We start from the raw sequence: 25,053 nt of genomic DNA, 5'->3' as shown, positions 1-25,053 counted from the left end.
ATCCACATTCAAGTGTTGATTTAAAAACAAAAAAGCTAGAACATGAAGCTAGAATAAAACAGTTTGTTTTTTCTTTTGATTAATTGCATGTTCAAATATTCATACATCAAAATATTCTGGGGGCTATGACATTTTTGTGAAAATTATCAAAAACACAAGCGGTGGCTGGCAACTTTTTTTTTCTTTCTTCAAATGCTGGTGGAGAAAGAGTTAAAAGAGTCAATTTAGTGCTGTCAAATTCATTAATCACATCCGAAATAAAAGTTTGTGTTTACATAATGTCTGTGTATGTATTGTGTATAATTATTCTGTATATATAAATACACACACATGCATGAATATATTTAAGATTTGTTTATATATATATATATATATATATATATATATATATATATATATATATATATATATATATATATATATATATATATATATATATATATATATATATATATATATATATATATATATATATATATTCAGAATAATTATTCACAATACATACACAGACATTATGTAAACACAAACTTTTATTTTGGATTTGATTAATCGCAATTTAATTTTCAATATAACAATTTTTGTTGAATGAAAAACAAGTACATTTATATCACCTTTCTTAGTAACGCTTTACTATAAGGTTCCATTTGTTAAAGGGTTAGTTCACCAAAAAATGAAAATTCTGTCATTAATTACTTACCCTCATGTCGTTCGACACCCGTCAGACCTCCGTTCATCTTCGGAACACAAAATTCAGATATTTTTATATACTAAAGACGTCGTTACAAAGTCCATCTCTCTACAGTGGTTCTAAAATAACTTAATGAATCGGCCACAATAGTTTTTGTGCGCAAAAAAACCCTAAATAGCGACTTACATAGTGATGACAATTTCAAAACAAAGCATTATGAAGCTTCGAAGCGTTATGAGTCACTGAGCCGAATGATGATTCGGATCGCGTGTCAAACCGCCAAACTGCGGAAATTTGGCGATTCAAACCGCTGAATCGACTCAGTGATTCATAACGCTTCAAAGCTTCATGATGCTTTGTTTTGAAATCGTCATCACTATGTAAGTCGTTATTTAGGGTTTTTTTGCGCACAAAAACTATTGTCGCCGATTCATTAAGTTATTTTAGAACCACTGTAGTGAGATGGACTTTGTAACGACGTCTTTAGTACCTTTTAAGGGTCTTGAGAGTGAACCGTGCCATTGTGCCAATGGAGGCCTTTCAGAGCCATCAGATTTCAACTAAAATATCTTCATTTCTGTTCCGAAGATGAACTGAGGTCTTACGGGTGTCGAACGACATGAGGGTAAGTAATTAAAGACAGAATTTTCATTTTTGGGTGAACTAACCCTTTAACATTAGTCAACGTGAACTAACAATGAAAAATACTTAAATGAAAAGCACAGGACGCGGACATTTAATAAAAACAATTAACCAAATTATTATATTGTGCACACAATTTAGTAATACGAGGGAACGAATTAGTAAAACATGCTGACTTATTAGCAAGTCGTGGGATTTTTTTAATTTGTGGCCTAAAGGCCTGTTCACACCGGGACGATTTTCATGCGGGTTTATCGCAGACGTTTAACGCCTTGCGACTAAACAAAGGCCGCCAATGTGATTGTGCACACCGCCAGACGTCTAAAACGCCAGACGTAAAAGCGGCATTTAAAAAAAAAACGCCTCGGGTTCGTTTTTTTATTTTGACGCAGTGCGTTAAAAACTGGCCGACCAATGAGATCAGCGCTTTTGTTCATGTGCCTGGAGCTGCTGAAGTGACAGTAAAACAGGACTTGGTGGCTCTCAAGCACAAAGCGGTCTTGCCGAGCAAACACTGATACGCCGAAGAAGTAGTAAGTAGATCAAAGAAGAAGATGAGCTGCTAATGCTACTTGTTAGTTAGCAAAAAGTGTGTGAGTGGTTTTGGCCATAGACATAATATATCTGTGGTTTTGGCAAGCACGTAAATACTGTCTCTCCTCTTCTTCTGTGTGACAAGCGAGTGTCAGAAGCGTAAAGTGCTGCAGCACCACCTTGTGTACCGGGAGCGCATCTACTGAATGTGCACGTTCACTCACCGCATCCCAAGTGAAAATCGATTGGGTGTGAACACTCAAGACGCGCCGAAAAACGTCACGAAAAACGCTGGCGATAAGCGTGCGCGATATTCGTCCCGGTGTGTACAGGCCTTTAATGTATTTTTTCTGCATGTCGTGCGAGACTCTGTAATTATTATCATCATTATTAATAATAATTTAATAACAAATGTATTGCTCATTGTTAGTGTAATGCATTAACTAACGTTAACTAATAGGACCTTTTTGTAAAGAGTTACAAATTTTTATCGTAATATTTGCATTTTAATTTTTTTTTACCAATTTTAATTTTTTTTTACACTGAGCTTCTAGCACTGCACTATGGTATTTGGAATTTAAAGCAACATTGTTAAGGTAGGCAGCGCATTAGATTTTGAAACAGAGCTTGCATATAAACCTAAACCCAAATGTCATTTGTTTTATGGCCAGTGAGGAAAAGATGACCGCTGCCCGTGTCAGGAAGTGCCACAAGTGTGCCACAGGTCTGGTGAAGTCAGAGGGCTGCAACCGAATGTCGTGCCGCTGCGGCGCCTTCATGTGCTACCTCTGCCGAGACCCTATTAACGGCTACAACCACTTCTGCCAGCACGCTCGCTCGCCCGGCGCCCCCTGCCGACACTGCAAGAAGTGCTCGCTGTGGACGGACCCCACGGTAAATATTACACTTCACACTTCAGCATCCACTTCTTTTGCTGAGAAAGGCTCCTTTCATGATCAACGATAGCGTGAGATCATCCTTTTTAAAACAGCAAACACCTTTACTTTCTATACATCTACTCGGTTTACAACAGGTTTAGTCCTCCTGTAAAACATTTCAAGCCCTTTGTTCACAAACATAATCCTGTTACAAGTGGTATTTCCTGCTCCTTCTTTTTGAGCCTTATTTTGTTATGTGATTTTAGCTATTTATAATTTTTTTAAATCATGCCCTAAATGTGATGCATTGATAGTTTACTCATCGTAAGAGTTTCAATGCGGTCCTAGAATAAACATCAGCTCATAAATGGTTTAATGGCTTTGTGTCAGCTTTGTAAACAGTTTAACATATGAGAAGTACGTCAGTGAAGCATGTTTGTTCACATACATGTTGATGGATGAGCAGTGTTACCGCATGAGTACTGCAGCTACCTGAGTCAACCATCAAGCATTCGCCTTATTGTTTTTACATTTTTAGCACTCAGTACGATGATGACTACAGCAAAAATTGCTCATTCATTATTGATAACACACTGAGAAATTTCCCATTTATTAATCACAAAAGGATGTTATAGTACATTCATAGTAGATCAATAAATGGCAAACATTATACAAGAATTTAAGACATTGTCTTCTTTTTTTATCCTTATTTTGCTCAAAATTATTTTTTTGTTTAAATGAATTAATAAAAACGTTACCTAATAGAATGTCAAGATTTTCCACATTCTCCACATTTAATAGTATGTAACACAATTAATCGTCGACTTAAATATATATTGTCAATATTATATCATATATGTAGGTTTTTAGGTTGGGGCGAAGGAAAGGGTTGCACTGGATTTATAAAGCATCATTGGAATATGGAACAATAATCATTTTTGTCTTGATTACCTTTTTTAATAATCATTGGAAACCAAAATAAAATCGATTTAATCATCCAGATCTTCTCCACACCATAAAAGAAGGATGAGAAGCTTCATTCGTTCAGACTTTGTGCATCATGAACATGCCAAGTTTGAATGTAGGGTAACTTAAATTAGATCAGAGAGCTAGTTTTTGGCCTTGACGTGTGTGTGGTCACCATCACAAATTCTGCTAGTTGTCCATGGGAACAATAAAGTCCGGGTTTGGAACGACTTAAGGATGAGTAGATGACGATGGAATTGTCATTTTTCAGGCAACTATCCCTAAGCAATGAGAATAATTGAGAAATCCTTTTCCGGTTGATCCAGGAGTTTCACTAATTATCCGATTATGGCATTTGAATCCTGTTTTTGTGTGAAGAGCGCAGTCAGGGTGCCGTCCTGCTGACAGCCCGGGGGCTGCAATTACCCCTCCATTCAGAGCCGTGCCTAATCACCTGGCACCATACACCAGGCTGACTGGTGAACTTGGGCGGTTTTGTGTTTGAGCGATGAAGTGGATTCCTCCCAAGTTCATCTCATGTCCCGTTTTCGCCAAGGCTGTGGTCTGACGCGGACATTGGCATGGGATCGTTTCTGGCGGGGGTTTGCTGGTCTTTTCACATGGTTGAACCGTAACCGGAGAGCCTGATTGCTGTGCCTTTTTGAAAGGCTTTGTTGTTTTCTCTACTTGCTCATTTTCTGTGTCTTTTTCAATCCACAGCAAGACGATGAGCGAATCATTCAGGAGATTCAAAAAGAAGGCGAAGCCGAGTTAAATAAGACCACCAATCAGTCAGGTCCGTGTTCCTCAACTGGATAACTTTATTGGGCCACCTAAACCCGAGTCCTGTCTAATGATCTCCTGTAATCTCTCCCACAGAAAACACAGGGAAGCGAGTGGGTCCTCCCCCCGAGCCCATCCCAGCGAAGCGCCCTCGGGTCACAGTGCAGGCCCCCAACGCAGCTCCTCAGGCCGTACGCGCCCCTCTGCTCATCCCCCAGGTCATGCTGCCCGGGCCGCAGCAGCGTTTTTTCCTTCAGCCCATTCCAGCCCCCTACGTGCCCCCGTTGCCCAACCTCCCTCCAGTAAACTACAACCCACGTAACCTGAACTTTGACTTCAATATGCCTATGCACTATGGACCACCGCATCGCTTCTTCAGACATCTTTGAGGACACCATGGTACAGAGAGCCACGTTCGAACTACTAAAAAAAAAATCTAAGCTTCTGTGTCTTAACTGTTAGCCCTCGCCGTTTTTTTTCTACGTATTTTGTAACCAGATCCAAACTGATTTTTCTGAAGAGTTTTAAGGGCCGCCTGTTGGCTTCTTTGTTGAAAGTCGTTTTTTTGAACAACATACAGAGTGAATAATATGAACGCCTGTTAGTTTTCAGTTGAATAAAACCAACTTGATTGAAATTTAAACATTGTTTCTTTGCGAAATCAGTCAATATGGGCCGCTTTCTGAAATTGCAAATATATTTGGGTTTGGCTGCAGAATTCAGTGCATTCGACAAACTAGTTAATTTTTTTGTTTGACTTATTTGACATTTTTACTACTGTAAATGCAAATGCCTAGATTATGATTATATTTTGATGGCTGTTGATGCCATTTCCGATCTATAAATCAAACTTGCTAATTGTTTGCTACTAAAGTTTACATTACCATTCAAAAAAATGTTTGGGGTCAGTCCATTTTTAAAAAATAAATTATTACTTTTATTCAGCTAGAATGCATTAAATTAGTCAAAAGTGACAGCAAAGACATTTATAGTGTTAAAAAAGGTTTATATTTCAAAATGCTGTTCTTTCGAACTGTATCAAAGAATCCTGAAAAACATTTTTTTAATGAAAATGTAAGATCTTATCAAGGATCTTATCACGAAGACCAGTAGATGGAGGAACTGTAGATGTAAATGTGATGGTGGAGAGTATTCAAATTTATTTGGATAGACATTTCTTTGTTCTTGCACTTTCATACTGTGAGCTTAACACGCTCTCTCGTGGATGTTTTTGAATTTAGATCTGTTGAGATATTTTTATACACTTCCTTGCTTTCCATGTTCATACATAGCTGAAAAAAGACTTCTTAAAGCTGAACATCAGCAAGCCCGTTGATGCTGAGGAGAAATCGGCAGTATTCTGCAAAATATATGTAAACATGATCTAACGTGTTAAGGTGTGGTCAACTTAGCCAAATTTTTGCAAAATGTCATGGGCAAAGAATGTCTATTGTCAAATGTGTAGCGATCCATGGTCACTTCCAAACTAAGCAGGTCTATATAGGTCAGATTAGTCAATATATTTAATAAATGAACATACAACTTGTTGCAGAAATCTGCTTGTTCCTCAAGTTTTTACAGGCACTGTCCATGTGGACCTGCTAATCAGACACTGATCCTCTCACAAAATTATTCAGGAACTGTTGCTTTTGGCTTATATAATGGAGCTGCTCAATAATTTAGCACATAGGCCCATAATGCCTGTGGAGTGCGTTGTTTATTGTGTTGTATTGCGTGACTCGTCCGTTGGCGTGACTGCAGGGCAGTGAGACTCCTGCAGAGAGTCCTGTCCTCTTGCCCAGAGCTTCAACAAAGAGCCAGAGCTCTTGCCCATTAATGGAGCCCGCATGATCCACTCCTCCTGCCCAGAGGTCCAGCTCTCCTCCCCACTGGCACCAGCCCCTCTGCCCCAGGCCTTGTTCGGACCCCTCATGCCTCGTAAAGCACATTACTCGCCCCACACAGAGCACAAGGCACTTACAGAAGCCTTTTCTTGGTGAAATGTAAAGGACCATCAAGTGGCAATCAAACTAGAAGACATAACCAGCAGCCCCCGAAATCAATGCTGAGGTGTAGCACAATCCTCAAGAGATTAGGGTAATCTGGCCATCTGCACCCATCGGTTGTCGGTGGCATATCTGAGGCAAATGAGAAATGTCTTAAGCAGAGAAGGCCCAATGTCAGTAGTGTAGTGATGCATGAAGAGCCACTTTACTCAAGAGGTCACTTCCAAACTAAGCTAACGTGACAAATTTGTGTACACAACAAACTTGAATATGATGCGAACGCATCCCTCATGCAAAATTCCCAATTGTGCATATTTCTATTCAGATGACTGCATTTTGGCTGCTGAATTTCACCATACCAAGTTAAAAGTGAGCACAATCTTACACCGAGTGTGTTACAGTCTTACTGGTAGCTGGACAACCATCCCAATTCTGCTGAAATCTGCAGATTTTTCTCTGGTTTTTACAGGCACAGTTCGTGTTGACCTGCTAATCCGAGACTGAACATCTGACCAAATTACTCAGGAACTGTTGCTTAAGGTGTCTCCGTTTGACTTTGTAACCTCCTAATGGGCCAGCAGATGGAAGATCTTTAGGCCTACAGGTGTGAAGGGGTCGACCCTGGCAGCTTGAGCTCAATGCGCCCACAGCTTAAGAGCTTCCTGAAACTGGATATGTGCCCCTGAATCTTCTGCCTTATGTTTCATTAAGTCTGTATGACTAGATATGGCTCGAGCGAATCCTTCAATGTAAGTCTACCTGAAGATAGATCCAAATCAAGATATTATGAAGATATGATAATATGCGGATGATTTACTGAGGGATGTTATAATCGCTTGTTCAGTTTTCTTTCTTTTGTGTTACTCAACCCCTGCGTAAAGGGCTGGACTCGCAGTCACGAGAGTGTCATCATCCCCTGTTTTGATGCCCTAGGCGGTGGTCAAGCATGTGGTCATGTGACTGCTGGAGCTGCTGTCCGTGTCTTATGATTTCAAACTCCCAGAGACTTTGCTATATTATAGGAAGCAGTAACAAGGAAACTATTTTTATTTCTGTACCAGTACACCCATGTTTTTTTTCCTGGCTTTTGCTATTCATATAGAATTACTAGGCTTTCTGAAAGTCTGGGATTTGAGAAACAGTCACTGGTGTTTTTTCAGCTCTTCTGAACAGACACTGCATCGTCTTTTGGAATTCATTTTCGTAGTGTGTCCATGATCATTTTCTGTATGCATTGTTGATTTGTTGAGTGTGTTCCGCATGCATTCAGCCGATCAGTCAAGCAGTATGCTAACCTAATGTAGCAAGCGGAATTAGTTTGGCTATAATTTGCATGTTTCCATTCTTTATAAGGAAAAGACTTGAATTGTTTTGGCATACTATTAGTATTTCTCCAGTATGTACACTACCATTTAAAGGTTTGGAGTCGGTAAGACTGTTTAATACTTCTATATTCAGCGAGGTTACACTAAATTGACCAAACGGACAGTAGACATTCATAATGTTACACAAGATTTATATCTCAAATAAATGCTGTTCTTTTGAACTTCCTATTAATCAAACAATCCTGAAAAAAATTTGATTTCCACAAAAAATATTAAAGCTGCTGTAAATAATTTTATTTGTGTTCAAGATTCACAAAATGTATATAATGAGAACGTACAACATGCATCCATTTTCCAAACTGTGTTTTTTGTCTTACCCTGAATCATTATGGTACACTTATAATAAGTGTTTATATTGGGACTATCTCAGACCGGTCTGGTAGGAACCGCTGCGGAGGAGCACAGTCCCTGCGTGACTCGCGCCATAGGCATAAACAGAGAGAAGTAGATCCGGCTACAATGTTCTTCCGCAAGACACGTGCAGTTCTGTTTATTAACCACTAGAGCGCAAAAAGTTAGGGACTGCTAGCCTGACAAGCCAGACCCACATCAAGATGTTGGGTCTGGGAACTCACCATTGGCAGGGCTCAATCCGAGGGGTGGGATAAACGGTTGTCTATCAAATTCCCTCTGCACGCAATAGGATAGCGCTACAACCAACCAGAGCAACGAAGAAGGTTAAGCGGAGCTAGTTGATAGATTAAACCTTTGCCATATCCGGTCGGCAAAACTCCGAACACATCTTCCTTTATTATGAATGACTTCAGTGCCGTTCTTTTCTCAAAGAAATGCTTAACTCCAAGTCTTCCAGAGTCGCGGCCAAAGCCGTTTCGAAAAACCACTGTTCGCCAGCTTCTTTGTTTTCAAGTAGCACGCGGAACCGCGGCAACTCTGCCGTCATTATGTTAAGCCCGCCCACCGACTCATATACACGATGTGATTGGCCTGACTAGAGTTTGGTTTTTCCAGCTCACAAGACAACGGAGAGTTGCTGGACGCCACATTATTTTTTGCTGCAGCTAGGGTGCGTCTAGATATTTTAGGCTAACGGACTGCAGCTTTAAGCAACTGTTTTTAACTTTGATAAGAAATGTTTCTTGAGTACCAAATTAGCTAAGAATGATTTCTAGATGATCACATTGTCACAGGAATTGTAATTGCTTGCTTTCTTGACTGTATTCGATAAAAATTTTGACAGACCAATCGATTTTGAAAGTTTTACACAAAACTGAATATTGAAACTTGCAAAATTGCCTTTTCGAGGTACAATGTTGCAAGATGGGGTCATGTGAGTAGGCTATTGTTTGAAATGAAGGAAGCGTACTGTCAGTGTACCATGTACAGTATTCTATTACGCACAGATCTTGTTAAAAATAAAAATAGCTTTGCTGTCACAAAAAAAATGCAAATGCATGGAAAACTTAGAAACCACATGCATAATTAAAGAAACGTCATGACCTCTCGCACAGTGCAAACATTGTTCTTTTCACACCGACCGTTACAGACACATCTGTGCAAAAGCTGCTGCTCTGATCCGTTCATTCAAAGGCCCACGTCTGAATCTGAACTCAGCTTCTGTGATCTCGACCGCCACATACGTCTCGTGAAAATGATGTCTAGAAGAAAATCACTGCCTGCCCACCTGAAAACTGCAGTTCCAGACCCACCATCAACCCCCACAATAGAGCCCCCTTCATTTCACATGGTCTGAGTTGCCATGGAAACATTAGTCCTCAGCCAGGCTAGATCATTTAACCCTTTCAGTTTCTTCTCTTAGTTCATTGAAAGCCTGAATGGGCGTCATCTTCAGCAGTCATGTTCAGGCTTTATTGTCATAATCATATATAGCCCAGTTTGAAGACAGGCATAAAGTTGGTTTGACGTTGGACGTTTGCAAATTTAGGGAGTGTCTCTAAAGTTACATACGACATTGGTATACACATTTCTAACTTCAATTACATTTGAACGGAATGACTTACAGTATCCAACCCAACTGTAAAGTATTCATCTAAGTGTCGGCTATGATGCACACCTTTTACATATCAGGGGCCGGTTGCATAAACCGTTAAGACTAGTCTTACAAGTTAGACATACATTTTTTTCTTTAAGACTGTTCATAATTTTTTTTAATCAGTTACATAAAAACATGTAATTAATTGGCTAATTTGATACGAAAAGTAAGACTGAATGCCACTTGCCTAACTGCTAGTGGCTCATACTAGATCTTAAGACACTGTCTTAACATAATGTCTTAGTTTATGCAACTGGCCCCTGATCATATTTTATCAAATAAACTGTCAAATCATATCTAAATATGGATGCTTTTCTGCTAATTTGCCATATTTTGTAACTGATCCTGTACAGTAGCGAAAAGCATCAATATTTCGACATGATTTGACAGTTTATTTGAAAAATTATCAAATACGTAAAAGGTGTGCATCATAGCTGACACTAAGATGAACACTTTACAGTTGGTTTTGATACTGCAAGTCATTCTGTTCAAATGCTATTGAGCGTTAAAGTATGGCATATTTTGTATATGATCCTGTTCAGTAGTGAAAAGTATCAATATTTCGACATGATTTGACAGTTTATTTGAAAAATGATCAAGTATGTAAAAGGTGTGTATCATAGCTGACACTTGGATGAACACTTTTCAGTTGTTTTTTTACTGTAAGTCATTCTGTTCAAATGCTATTGAGCTTTAAAGTATGGCATATTTTGTATATGAAAATTTTTGACATGATTTGACAGTTTATTTGAAAAATTATCAAGTATGTAAAAGGTGTGTATCATAGCTGACTCTTGGATGAACACTTTTCAGTTGTTTTTTTACTGTAAGTCAATCTGTTCAAATGCTATTGAGCTTTAAAGTATGGCATATTTTGTATATGAAAATTATCAAAATTTCGACATGATTTGACAGTTTATTTGAAAAATGATCAAATACGTAAAAGGTGTGCATCATACACTCTAAATAATGCTGGGTTAAAAATAACCCAAATTGGGTTGAAAATGGACAAACCCAGCAATTGGGTTATTTTAAGCAAACATTTAACCCGACCGCTTGGTTAAAACAACCCAATTGCTGGGCTAGTCCATTTTCAACCCAACTTGGGTTATTTTTAACCCAGCATTTTGTAGAGTGTAGCTGACACTTAGATGAACACTTTACAGTTGGTTTTGATACTGTAAGTCATTCTGTTCAAATGTTATTGAAGTTAGAAATGTGTAGGCCTATACCAATGTCGTATGTAACTTGAGCGACGATCCCTAAATTTGCGAATATCGAACGTCAAACCAACTTAATGCCAGTCTCATATTGGCTTATTAGACTGACAATCAATTTGGTGTGAACTCACAAATGGCTGAGCGGCTTCCTGTTCGATGACCTAAACCAAATTTCACAGAGTAAAGAATATGATACAAACTGTCTTTTTTGTGTGTGAATGACCCTGAGAGCACCCTGCATTTTCTGCCATGGCCTGGCTTTAAAAAACGTTATTTAGTCATTTCTGAGAATTGTATTTGTAGTTGGCTATTCCGCAAAAAAAACAGTTGAAAGAAACGGTTCCTCATTTATAAACTGTTGCATAGAAACAGTCCTAAAAGAGCACAAGTCAATGTCCAAATGCTTTACTTGAGAACGGCGAGTTGCAAGAATGGCTCAGTTCAGGGGTTTTCAAACTCGGGTCCTTTAGGGGTCACAAGACAAAGCGTATATGTTTGCTTTGTATCTTTCTAGTGAGTTTTTCTCACTATAGTACCCTTTATCTCGCTCACCGGGGTTGTGAGTATTTTTAACGCAATACATAAGCTGCTTACATACATTTATTGTGAAAGCTGCTTAAACAAATCATTTTTAATAGAAAATGTTCTTCTTCAGGTTTATACATCCAACATTAAGTATAGCCACTTTAAGTTGGGAAACAATGTATTTATAATTGCACACTATTTATCTAACAATTTAAATGTTTTTTCATATAAAAATATATAGACGAATTTTAGGAAGGGGGTCCCTCATAAAAGGTTCATCATATTTGGGCATCATAAAGTTTGAAAATTTATAATAATATCTTCAGTATTACTCAGAAGTCTAGTTTCAAATATAATTCCTTCGACGTTTTGGTGCTTTATGTAACGCTATGTAGTGTACATGATAAAACCCGTTCAACATTTGTGTTAGCTACTGTATACAGGCCACCAGGGCATAATACAGACTTTATCAAAGAATTTGCTGATTTTCTATCAGAGTTAGTACTGGCCGTAGATAAAGTACTAATTGTTGGTGATTTTAATATCCATGTAGACAACGGAAAAGACGTATTAGGATTAGCATTTAAAGACACACTAAACTCTATTGGAGTTAGGCAACACGTGTCAGGAGCCACTCATCGCCATAATCATACTTTAGACCTAATATTGTCACATGGAATAAATGTTGATACCGTTGAAATTCTGCAGCAGAGCGATGACATCTCAGATCATTACTTAGTATCATGTATACTTAATTTAGCTAAGGTTGCAAAGCCGCCCCCTCGCTTCAAAAATGGCAGGACAATCACTGCCGCTACTAAAGATTTATTTTTAAATAATCTTCCTCATCAGTATCATCTGCTCAGCATCCCAGATAGTATAGAAGAACTCGATGTTGCAACAGAAACTATTGACTCTCTCTTTTGCAGTACTTTAGACACAGTTGCTCCTCTGCGCTTAAAGAAGATTAAAGAAAATAGTCCAACGCCGTGGTACAACGAGCACACCCGGGCCCTTAAAACAGCAGCCAGAAAAATGGAGCGCAGCTGGAAGAAAACAAAACTAGAGGTATTTCGTAATTCGTGGAAAGAGCACATGATCACATACAGAAAGGCCATAAAAACTGCTAGATCTGCTTATTTCTCAACTCTCTTGGAAGAAAACAAACACAGGTATTTATTCGATACAGTGGCTAAATTAACCACAATTAAAGCTTCAACTTCTGATGATTGTAAACAGCACAGCAGTAATGACTTTATGAACTTCTTCACATGTAAGATTGATAATATTAGGAAGAACATTTTAACCATGCAGCCGTCTACTACAGTATCACATCAGACAGAGTATTGTAGTGTCACTGAGGAAAAATTACACTCATTCACTGCTATAGGAGAAGAAGAATTGGCTAAACTCGTTAAATCATCAAAATCAACAACATGTATGCTTGACCCTGTACCGACTAGGCTATTAAAAGAGATGCTACCAGAGGTCATAGATCCTCTTCTTAATATCCTTAATTCCTCTTTGTCATTAGGATATGTACCGAAAACTTTTAAGTTGGCTATTATTAAACCACTTATTAAAAAAAACGCTACTTGATCCTACAGAATTAGTCAATTATAGACCAATCTCAAATCTACCCTTTCTGTCAAAAATACTAGAAAAGGCAGTGTCTTCACAATTATGTTCCTTTTTAGAAAGAAATGGAATCTGTGAGGATTTCCAGTCAGGATTTAAACCGTATCATAGCACTGAGACTGCTCTCATCAGAGTTACAAATGATTTACTCTTATCATCCGATCGTGGCTGCATCTCTCTATTAGTGTTACTCGATCTTAGCGCTGCATTTGATACTATCGACCACAACATTCTTTTGAATAGACTCGAAAATGATGTAGGTATTAGTGGAATTGCTTTATCATGGTTTAAATCATACCTATGCGACCGTTATCAGTTTGTAGCAGTAAATGAAGAGATGTCACACCGATTGCAAGTTCAGTATGGAGTACCGCAGGGCTCAGTGCTAGGACCGCTACTCTTCACCCTGTACATGCTACCACTGGGAGATATCATTAGGCGTTAGTTTTCATTATGCTGACGATACTCAGCTCTATATTTTTTCACGCCCTGAAGAAACTTACCAATTCACAAGATTAACGGAATGCATAGCTGATATAAAACATTGGATGACCGGTAATTTCCTGCAACTCAATTCAGAAAAAACTGAATTTTTAATTATTGGACAAAAAAGCTCCACAAGTAGTAACCTAGAATACTCTCTAACACTTGATGGCTGCTCTGTCAAGTCCTCGTCGTCAGTGAGGAACCTGGGTGTGCTCTTTGATACCAATCTTTCGTTTGAAAGCCACGTTTCTAGCATCTATAAAACTGCATTCTACCATCTTAAAAATATATCTAAATTACGGCACATGCTCTCAATGCAAAATGCTGAACAGTTAGTTCATGCGTTCATGACCTCAAGGCTAGATTATTGTAATGCTCTACTGGGTGGTTGCCCTGCTCGCCTAATAAATAAACTCCAGCTGGTCCAAAACGCAGCAGCTCGAGTTCTTACTAGAACCAGGAAGTATGACCATATTAGCCCAGTTCTGTCAACACTGCACTGGCTGCCTATTAAACATCGCATACATTTTAAAATCTTGCTTATTACTTACAAAGCACTAAATGGTTTAGCTCCCCAATACTTGAGCGAGCTCTTAACATATTATACTCCATCACGTCTACTGCGGTCTCAAAATTCTGGCCAGTTGATAATACAGAGAATATCCAAATCAATTGCAGGCGGTCGATCCTTTTCCTATTTAGCTCCGAAACTCTGGAACAGTCTTCCTAACATTGTTCGGGAAGCAGACACACTCTGTCAGTTTAAATGTAGACTAAAAACACATCTCTTTACTGTGGCATACACATAAAACACTTTTTCAATGAAATGATTGTTAGGCTGCATTAACTAGGTCAGCCGGAACCGGGAACACTTCCCATAACACCTGATGTACTCGTTACATCATCAGAAGAATGGCATCTACGCTAATGATAGTCTCTCTGTTTTATCCCGAGGTTTACTGCAGTCAGCCGGATCCGGGCCGTATCCAGTTCAGAGGGTGGACCTGCGCCCAGAGAAGACCAACACAGGACCCCGAAGTGTCTGGGAGACCGTGATTAGACTCCCCCTGCAACTGCCTCATCGACACGGCATCTCAATAAACCCATCTCCGGCGTGTTGACTCCGATTGTTCGAATATTACAATTAAATAATACTTAAATCGATATGTCATCCTCAATAAACCCGTCTCCAGCGTGTTGCCTCCGATCATTCGAATATTGCACTTTAATAATTATTTAATCAACATCATCCTCAATAAACCCGTCTCCAGCATGTTGCCTCCGGTCCCTCGAATATTCCGATCTATTATGACCTCTGACCTGTAAAGCTGCCAGAATAATAATAATAATACGCTGTTTGTTAATTGGCCAGAGGAGAACTGGCACCCCGACTGAGCCTGGTTTCTCCCAAGGTTTATTTTTCTCCATTAGGTCACCTAATGGGGTTTTGGTTTCCTTGCCACTGTTGCCTCTGGCTTGGCGTGCTCAGTTGGGGACACTAAATTTTTCAACTAAACATCAAAATAAATCTAATTAATAAACTAAATTAACCATATAAACTAAATTACTGATCTAAAGCCCACACTGTCACTGTATGATAACTGAAATGAACTGATGACATCAGCGTTTTCTCCAGAATGGCTATACAGCTGAATAAAATTATGCTGCATTATTTTCCTGTTTAACACTGTAAAACTGCTTTGAAACAATCTACATTGTTAAAAGCGCTATATAAATAAAGTTGACTTGACTATTCCACGTCAAAGACCGTTCTTATAGTAAATATGAATGTTCAACGTTTGCCGTGGATTTTAGCATATGTTCAAATCTGCGTATGCGCATTTTATAAATGATGCCCAGTGTCCCACAGCCCTGACGTATAATGATATTGAAGTAAAGCCGTTATGGGGACGTTAAAATAATGACAAGAACGTTCTACAAACCAAAAACTAACATTCTATTTCCATTAAGAAAACTTTTTTGGCTAACCAATAACAAACCTTAAAAAGGAACATTAGAACAATGTTAGGGGAATTAATTTTGTTATACAAGCCAAAAACTAACCTCCTATTTCCATTAAGAAATCTTTCCTGGTGTTAAAATAACGCTATGAGAACATTAGAATAACGTTCTACAAACCAACGCCAACCAAAAACTGGTAACCAAGAATTGTTAGCTGGATCAAGCCTATGGTCTGAGCATACCCATTTCTTTATACATATTCACATTCAGAAACACTGAAATATTTAGCTTTTTTTAATCCATTTACGATCCTTGCAGCAAGGATCACATGCTCTGAATTTGTATTTCTATCTGCATTTTAGCTACTGAAACCTTCATTGTCTGCTGGCAGTACAGCATCCACTCAGACTATTTTAGACTACTTGATCTTCTAAAAATGACACTTTTGTTGTTTCAATAACTCAGCAGATGGGATCGAAATCATTTTGCAAACCACAGCTCCAGCAATAACACAGAACAAAAGCCTCATTGATGGAGTGGCCGCCAGCTAAAGGAAAAAAAAAAATGGAGTTGAGGTCTCAGGAGAAAACAAATTTGTCTCCTTTTGAGCTCTGCTGCAGCCGGGTAAGCTTTCGAAACAAACTCTGGGAGCTGCGGTCATACTTCAGCGAATCCTGGTCAAGCCTCGTGACAATTAGCTAGATAAAGACATATCACAATCTTTATGGTGGTTTTGCCACTTAAAGAGAATTCAAACGTTTGAACGTTTCTTTTCTAGAATTAAAAACAAATTCAGAGTTTCATATTCAAACCGTATTTATTTCCGGATTTAATTTGTACCCATGGCACATGAGGAAACATAACCATAATATCAAAACAATATAAAAAGACATTTGTAAAGACTTTACAAAGTATAGATGTGGAATGTCTTTTTCCCCCCATATTGGCCTTGTAAGGCACAGTCATTATCATTCCCTTAGCAATGCGAGATCAATATTCAAGATGTAGTATAAACCATTCTTTAATGAACGGTTAATGGCTCTGTTAGTTTGATGCATACCTGAAATCTAATTAAATCTTCAATCAATCAATCTTGTGTGGCGTTACAGTCTTCTTTTCTGCTTTTTCCACTGAGATCTTAATGCACTGTAATGTGTATAATGGAGCAAGGTTTATGATAATGCCTGTGCCTTCTCAAAAACAGCAGCAAAAGTGTAAGGTGACATTTCCAGTGACTTTTCCAGATCAGACCACTGCACGATTCCAGTGAGCGCAGATCCGCCATTCCTTTGGGATTTGTCAGGATCAAGAGGAAAAGTGGTTTAAATTGACCATAAATACTGTTGAACCTGCAACAACATACCTCACATCGGTATCATCACACCCACAGCACACAAATTACTGATGACATCACTTTTGAGTTGCAGAAAACATTTTCATTTTTTAATATCCATTTTACAATTCCAGGCGCATCCCTAAGTTTGAGATGAGGGACTGTACCCTATCAATCCATTTCTCTTGGTTTTTCCTCTTTTTAAACATTAAAATTACTTCTAATGGCACAGATAGTGAGGCAGTTCCATCACTGCCGTACTTCAAATACGAAAACAAAACAGTGTAGCTCATCACCATTTCAGCGGTTTAAGAGCTTCCTTCATAACTCTGTCAAGTGTATGGAACGGAAAGAAAAAAAACCCACAACAGAAACATTCATACATTTACCTGTAAATATTGCCTTTGTCCTCGGATCATGAGGGTAGGTACTTATGACTGGCAATACAGTGGGAGGCATTACATATCAATAGCTCACAGTCACAAGGTTTTCTTTAACATATTTTGCTATGTGTTAATATTAAGAGAGTGTGAGGCTCATACAGGACTGTGCAAAGACAAGGGAGAGGGATCACACTACAATCTGGTACATCAAAATCCTGTGGCTCGACATGTGGCCCCCGAATAGTCGATCTTCCAGAGAGTAGACGGAGATTTGAATGCCAGTCAAATATTATGACAGATTAAGAGATGACATGAGATGCGCTTTAACCACACAACACAAATTTGGATGCCAGTTAAGTCCCAGAAGTTCCAGTTGTGGCCACTCGTCATCAATGGAAACCGCACGACATTGTGGCACACAAAGCTGGAGTATTTAGACATGTATACGTGACTAAAGTAAGTCCCTTCACCTTTAGGTTTCTCTCTGCTATCGGCCTGTGTGCTCACTCGTATTCAAAAACCATATTCAAAATGCATAACAGAAAGGGAAAAAAAACTGGAAAGAAAAAGCCACAGTGGTTACTTAAGTGCTTTTAGTACTCCCACATAGTGGAGCCGTCCAGATCATCGGCGTTGGCCTTCAGAACACCTGCGTGATCGCCCTTGAGATATTTCCCCTCGGCTGACTTGATGGCCACTTTGTTGTAGTCGCAAAACTCGAGGAAGAAGTCCACCGGGGTGTCGCTACTGCTGATCACGTTCGATTCACTGCCCACCATCCAGTACTTCCCTGTGGAGTCTGAGAAGAGATTCCAGGGGTCAAGGGAAGTCTTAACCTTCATCAAGGTAAAGTCAAAATTGAAAAGTGCAAACAAACCTTGTAAGCTGTAGGCTCCATCTCTGAACTCCAACCCAAAGACATCATATGAGGAGCGGTTGGAGTCCAGGGTGCCCGTCACCTTCCTGCAGCCAATGAAGCCATGCTCCCCTCTCAGGACGATGAGGGGCCGATTGATGAGCTTCATCAAGAACTCCTCGGTCTCACCTGAAAAAGAAATTTCCCCGAATTAAGAATAATACTCACGCGATAACATTGTGCTATTGATGGGTTTCATTTAACATGGCCACCCACTGAGTGGCAATCCATCAACATGCAGTCTTAGTAAATCACTGCAGCATTGCCAAACAAAAGGTTGAAACCGCGGAAATGGTGTACAACACTCCACCCCACCTGCTGAGTCAATAGTGGCAGCCAGCTGTCCATTCTTTTTGGCGGCCACATATTTTCCATTGGTGGCACGCAGGGTTATCTTCTTCCCATGCCACTCAATGTCAAAATAGCAGTTGGCAGACCTGGGTGAAGAGATTGTACATGAAACTATGAAATGTCTCTGGAAATCATAATAAAGAGAACAAACAAACAGGGCAATAAAAGACCTAAAAAAATGTGTTAACCTATAAAAAAAAAACTTTTACTGAACCACAGAACGAGTTTGTGAAGGAATAATATTCTAGAGTGCTCTTGTTATACTACATTAACAGGATTAAATAATTTAAAAGGTTTTGTTGTATTTTAGTGGCTTGCCAGCTTGCAAAATGGCAGCCAGTTTAAACTTTGCATGGTACAAATATAACAAAATATAATTGAATTCAATTAAAACTGAACGAAAGAACGAAAACATTTTTATTCCACAAGGATTAAATTGATCAAAAGTGACAAATCTTTTGTGACATTAATGTTTTTAATAATTCAAGTAAATGCTTCTATTCAAACAATCCTCTGAATTAAAAAAAAAAATGCATCACGGTTTCCACAAAAATATTAAGCAGTGGTTTTCAAAATTGATAAGAAATGTTTCGAGCACTGCATCAGCATATTATGATTTCTGAAGGATTATGTGACACTGAAGACTGGAGTAATGATGCTTGAAATTCAGCTTTGACATCACAGGAGTATATATTAAAATATAATACAATTATTTCAAAATATTTACATTTTACTGTATTTTTAATTGAATAATGCAGCCTCTGTGAAAATAAGACGCTTTCAAAAAAAATTTTTTAAACATCTTACCAACCCCAAATTTGTGTGGTCTCATTTTAATGGTTTTCAAAAGGGTCTATAAATTAATTTATCATCATTTTAATGTACAATTCTGATGTTGAAGAAAATTGGGAAGGGTTGAAAATACAGCTTATAGTTTTTATCTGATTTTCGGTCTACAATTGGTTCATGATTGACCCACAACACACAGAATGCAAGATGACATTAAAATTGGACCTACCAGTACACAGATTTTTACCCACTATCTAGTATGAAAACATCTACAATTCTAAGCTCGTATGATACTCTTCATTGTGGTATGTTTCTGTGATTCACACTCACTTAGTCGAGGCAGTGCACTGGAGGCCACCATTGGCTGTGAGGGTCCAGTATTTGCCAGTGCAGGTCCTGAAGGCACACTTCTGCGTGTCCTTGCTGATTTCCATCTGGAAGGTCTCCTGGTCACCTTCTTCATCCTGGTTGGCAGAGAGGTCCATGCCTGACAAAACACAAAACACAGCCTACTGTAAACCCCATTATAAAAACCACCAAACCCCTTGCAACGCATCAGTATGAGCCCACAACGCATCTTTGATCTGGATCAGACATGGTGAGTGAGCAGAGACGGAGTTAACGGCCGTTTAGGGATGCTGATCTTTGGAATTACTTGACTAAAGAGTGTTGAATGCCAGGGACTATCGCTCAGGCAATTGCTTCGACCTCCTCTCACACACACATACACAGAGTTAATCTCCTTAGGAATTTTGGACTGTCATATATGCCAGGATGCTTAGTGGGAGGCTTCAGGACAACAATAGTCAATGCATCCGGTTTGTGGCTTGGATTCATGAAGCTCGGTGAAAGACCAGACCACCAGTCCTCTACTGCAGGAAATCGAATTAAACTCCATTGTATGCATTTAGACAGACATTCATCAGATAAAGTTTGTATTTATGGTCTAAACCTCTTTAGAGAGGAAAACATAATTTAATGTCAGGTTTTTCAAAGGAAACATCAAAGATACATTAAGGGAAACATGACATGCAAGAGCTGTCATGTTATTTTAACCTCTACTTTAATAAATCCTCCAAAAGTTGGTTGGAGAAATCGAGAAACGGTCAACTGTGGTTTATTCTTCAAATATACATGGTCATACACATAACCTATATTTTTAATCTGCGATTCACCATGATTGCTTTCATGTTCCCATTTCACCAAGCTCCTAATACATCTACATGAAATTGCGTATTACCACCGCCGTGGCCTGGCCTCTGGAAGGCGGATTGAGTTTCCCCAGAAATATGCGTGCCTGAATGAGCAAGGAAAATAAATGACCAAGATGAGAAACACATGGCTGCAAATGGAAGATCTGCACAGGAGGATGACTAAGACACATGGAGACTTGCTCTAAATCAGTCTCGGGCAGGACAAGGGGGTGGGAAATTCCCTCAATCATTCTAAGGAGGTACGTATCCTCAACCGGCATTTAAATGGTTTGGGAGGATCTTAAGCCACCAGCAGACACACCCCCCAACCCCCATCACTCGATTCATCCACACGACAACTGGAGGGGTTCTATTCCCCAGCGAAAAGCCTTTAACCTTGGCAGCAAAATATTGTAGGAACATACTTCCTGGAGGTTTTAGGTTTATTTCACAATTACAGTGAATTGCCAAACACTAAAATGAGCTCATCGGTCAAGCAGCCGCCATCCTATAGCAGAATGGACAAACAATTCGCAAACGAATACAAAATATTAGCGCAAGACACGGTTGGGAAATCATTTGAGCATTTCTGGAATGACAGACATCCGATGTCGTTACCACAAAGGAAGGAAGAGCAGGCAAGCGAGCAGGGAGACTCCTAATCTTTTAAAGACAGATGCATTTAAGCGAGAGTGTTTTTTTTTGTGCATGCTGAAATGGCTAAACTTGTGCATAGCGAGGCTCTATTGTTCTGCGTGCGGGGCTGCCTGAAGACTCTCAGCAGCTGGGCTGCATGGTGAGCTGGGGCCCAGAGCATGCTGTCTTTGTTCTCCTTCTACGCTCAGCACACGCCTGAAATCTCGACCCCCTCACAGATTTTCTGAGGAAGGGCTCAAAGGGAACATGCCACAAACATTGAACCTTAGGATTGTATCCCTGAAGGCAAATATTTGATTTAGGACAGGGTGAATGGAGAGGACTAGTGGGGTCTTAGTGTAGTAAGATGTGATTTGGATGTCAAAATTAAATCCAGATTGTTGCGAGCAATTGGCACGAACTGCTTTAAAAGAAAAGTCTTGCACTGCCACAAGGCTGAACGAATCACAAATTTAACAGAGGCGAGTTTTAAGAAACAAAGGCCATATAGAAGAGCCAATCGTGACCTGCAGAGACCACGTGCTTCCTGGCACAGGCCCAACACACTGGCACGGTCCGGTCTCATCCAGCCATACTGGTAAACCAGAGCCGAGATTGCCAAATAAATCCCAGACATCCTCTCTTAATGATGCCATTCATGTCATTTCATGTCAATTTAGCGGTTATTAAAACCTAGCGGAATGTCTCATTTCATTTTCTGCAGTAATGGCGCTGTTATTGTGACACCAAAAAATAGCAATATATCACCAGTCCAGCACTGTATAATTTGGTCCATTATATCAGTCTGGCAGTCTCCGGTCAGCTCCTCTGGGTGTTTACAGTATAATGATTGCCTTCACTCTCAACTTAATTACAGTATGCTGGCCTCGCCAAAATACCGCATTATAGAATTAACCGAACAGTTCTGTGCAAAACTGAAGGGCTTGAGTATGGATTTCACTCTCAGCAAACAGATTTCTATTGTGACAATAACCAGTGTACTGTAACCCACAGGGAGTCAGACAGACAGACAGAAAATGGAAGCAAAATGGAACCTTACTTGAATGCACAACCAGATTAATCCATTCTCAGGAAACATTTGTGAGTAGACTAAACTGGGGCAAAGTGAGGGATATGGATTTTTTGCAGGCTTTTTCCCCGCATTTGCACTGATCCACCCAGGAACCACAAGAGAGAGAAAAGAGTTGAATAGCTATAATTAAGAATGAACTGTAGATAATTATGGAGGATTTATAGCAACCCAACCCTGACTGATGATGCCCAGATAAAATGGCCACTCTTTCATAGATGAACACATCATCAAATAGCTATGAATAAAGCAGCATCGTTTACCTTGCCTGGTGGACACATTCCTGTCGTTGCCAGCGGTGAGGACCACTTGAGGGTGGCTCTGCTCCAGAACAAAAAGCTCGTCTTTGCCAACCTTCGAACTCTTGCCGGACTTCATGGTTCCACTGGGGCCAGAGGGAGCCAGGTACTTCCCAGTGCAATCTCCGAAGGCAACCTTCCCGGACCTGAACTCCAGCGTGTATCCAGTGGTCTTGTCGGGCTTCTGGGACAGGCTTCCGTCGTTCTTCAGGAAGCGGTTGTCGGAGGTCTGTAGGTGGTACCTCTGGTCCTGGAAGACCAAGGTGATGAGGGAATCAACGCCCCAGGGAACATCTCGGTCAATGGCGATCTCGTTCTGCTCGGAGCTCAGGTGCGCGTATCTTTTCCTGGTGACGCTGAAGATGTTGACCTGAGGGTGCATGGCAATGTGCACGCTCCATTTCTCTGCGATGGAGATCGTCTGGGCGAAGCAGGTAATTCTGTCCTCGGTGCCACCCAGGTAGCGCTTGTGAGGCTCGGACTGCAGTGACCAGCGCCCATCATCATGTGCAGTGATTATGAACCGACAATCCTCGGCCGGGGTCTCACAGTCACCCGTGATGTTGCCGTCTTTGTCAGCTGCGATGTACCTCCCCAGGTGGCTCTTCAGGAAGAACATGTTCGAGTCGTCGCCGTCCTGCTCCAGGGTCCAGATCTGTTTCTTCTTCATGCTGGTGGCTGATGCATTGATCTTGAAGCCGAACGTTTCAGCCGTGAGGTACTTGTTCCCACAGTTGATCAATCCGAACTGGATTTTAAGCATGTCGCTGGTTCCGTTCGCAGTCATGTTTGCTGTTGGCCTTCCTGGAATGGGTTCTGCTGGTGCACTGTGGATGATGTTGATGGGTCTCTTTGTTTTAAAGGAGCGAGCGTGCGCGCGCCTCTCTCTTTGCAGCCTCACAGCGCGAGCGCACTGACACAGCTGTGGCTTTTATAGACATGAGTGATGTCACGCGCGCGTCCCGCCTCCATTCAGCACATCCCAAATTAAGTTGGGAAACACAGAATTGGATAATATGATGACTTTTCTGTCCCTATGATTTACTTACTCATATATTTTATAAAACGAGTCACATATTTATAAGAAATGGCTTAAATTAGTCTTCTTTATCGCTTAAACAGATGTAAAAGACATTAAAAATACTATTTTGTATTTTACACACCTTTTTATTGATATATGCATTCAATTTGATCATGTCCTCAGTGCAAAGTAATCAACTTCCACAAGAACTATAAACCATGAAACGATAAAGGCTATGCCTCTAATCATAAACACAAATCATGTTCAACTTTAGTTATTTTTTGTAAAATTTTCTTAATTAACCGTGTCCCTGAAGTCATCTTCCACCCTGTTAGGATGTATTTCTCGACTTCCAAAAAAGACCACAATTCCATTTAGACCATTTTCAGGAAATTACATCATTTATTTTTCCTGCTGGAATTCAACCGTACAAAATTAAGTAAGCTTCAACTCTCACCTCTACCTTTTTTTTTTTTTTTTTTAGTTTTTGAAATGTTATCCTGCTTGTCCCACTCTTAAAGTTCCACCCTGTTAGGCTCTGTTATGAAGAATGTTTGTCCGGTCAAAAAAACAAACAAAAAAACATATCTGACATGGTTATAAAAGTTCTGTTTATCTGTAGGTTAGCTAGCTAAACGTTGATCAGTCCAAGAGCTATGGCTAACTTAGCTTTAAAATTGTCCACCCTGTTAGGTCTATAAACCTAACAGGGTGGAAATTCTAATAGAATAAATTGTATTTAGTGTGTATTGCAAATTCTATACACTGTTATGGTCTTCCACCCTGTTAGGCGCCGTTCCACCCTGTTATAGGCGCCGTTCCACCCTGTTAGGCGGGTCATTTTTAAATAATAATTTGACAGCAACGTTGAATGTTTTGCATACTTATGTCTTATTTTGAGAGGTGAGGAGCATTAACAGCATACAGTATATGTTTTTGAACACATTTTTTTTTATTATTTACCATGAATGGGTAATGGGAAAATGGGTACAAAAGTACCAGTTCTTAATAATCAAGACATTCCATTCATTATTGTTTCAAGAATAAAAAACAATACCATGATGGCATAAGGGACATATACTATCCAAGAAAAGCTCATTATTGTTTAACATTTACATTATTAACATTTTGTCCCTAACAGGGTGGAAAACCTTCACTGCCAGTGTCTGAACAATGAATCTACCCATAATTATTATTTTTTAAGTCCCTGAGCTTGACCAATGTGTATTCCTGATAGTTAAACGTGTCACAATTTTGGGAGAATACTTTTTTACCCCAACATTTATGAAGCCAAAATGTTACCGCATTCCAGGAATGA

General features: G+C 39.6%; 2 protein-coding genes across 3 annotated transcripts in view; one reads left to right on the top strand and one right to left on the bottom strand.

Annotated features, from left to right (window-relative positions):
- Positions 1–6,043, top strand: part of rnf216 (ring finger protein 216) — a 32,466-nt gene extending 26,423 nt beyond the window's left edge. The window contains exons 15-17 of the mRNA XM_079819916.1: positions 2,536–2,758; positions 4,429–4,504; positions 4,588–6,043. Coding sequence (XP_079676042.1) covers positions 2,536–2,758; positions 4,429–4,504; positions 4,588–4,880 — 592 coding nt within the window. The 3' untranslated portion in view covers positions 4,881–6,043. The remainder of the gene's footprint in view (positions 1–2,535; positions 2,759–4,428; positions 4,505–4,587) is intronic.
- Positions 6,044–16,525: 10,482 nt separating this feature from the next.
- fscn1a (fascin actin-bundling protein 1a) lies at positions 16,526–24,431 on the bottom strand. Of its 2 annotated transcripts, XR_013817094.1 has the most exons (6): positions 22,679–23,614; positions 19,827–19,983; positions 18,672–18,793; positions 18,318–18,485; positions 17,737–18,239; positions 16,526–17,494 (listed from the first exon to the last, which is right to left on the bottom strand). XR_013817094.1 is itself a non-coding variant. In XM_079824080.1 (5 exons), exons 1-5 carry the CDS (start codon positions 23,499–23,501, stop codon positions 18,034–18,036), a joined length of 1,476 nt encoding a protein of 491 aa, XP_079680206.1. In that variant the 5' UTR covers positions 23,502–24,431; the 3' UTR covers positions 16,526–18,033. The 2 variants fall into 2 exon arrangements, 1 of the variants encoding a protein (XP_079680206.1); XM_079824080.1 differs by having other exon boundaries at positions 16,526–18,239; positions 22,679–24,431.
- Between the last annotated feature and the right edge of the window lie 622 nt (positions 24,432–25,053).

This window comes from Gobio gobio (assembly GCF_949357685.1).
Source record: "Gobio gobio genome assembly, chromosome: 1".
Taxonomy (NCBI): domain Eukaryota; kingdom Metazoa; phylum Chordata; class Actinopteri; order Cypriniformes; family Gobionidae; genus Gobio; species Gobio gobio.
This window is presented reverse-complemented; position numbering and strand designations above follow the sequence as displayed.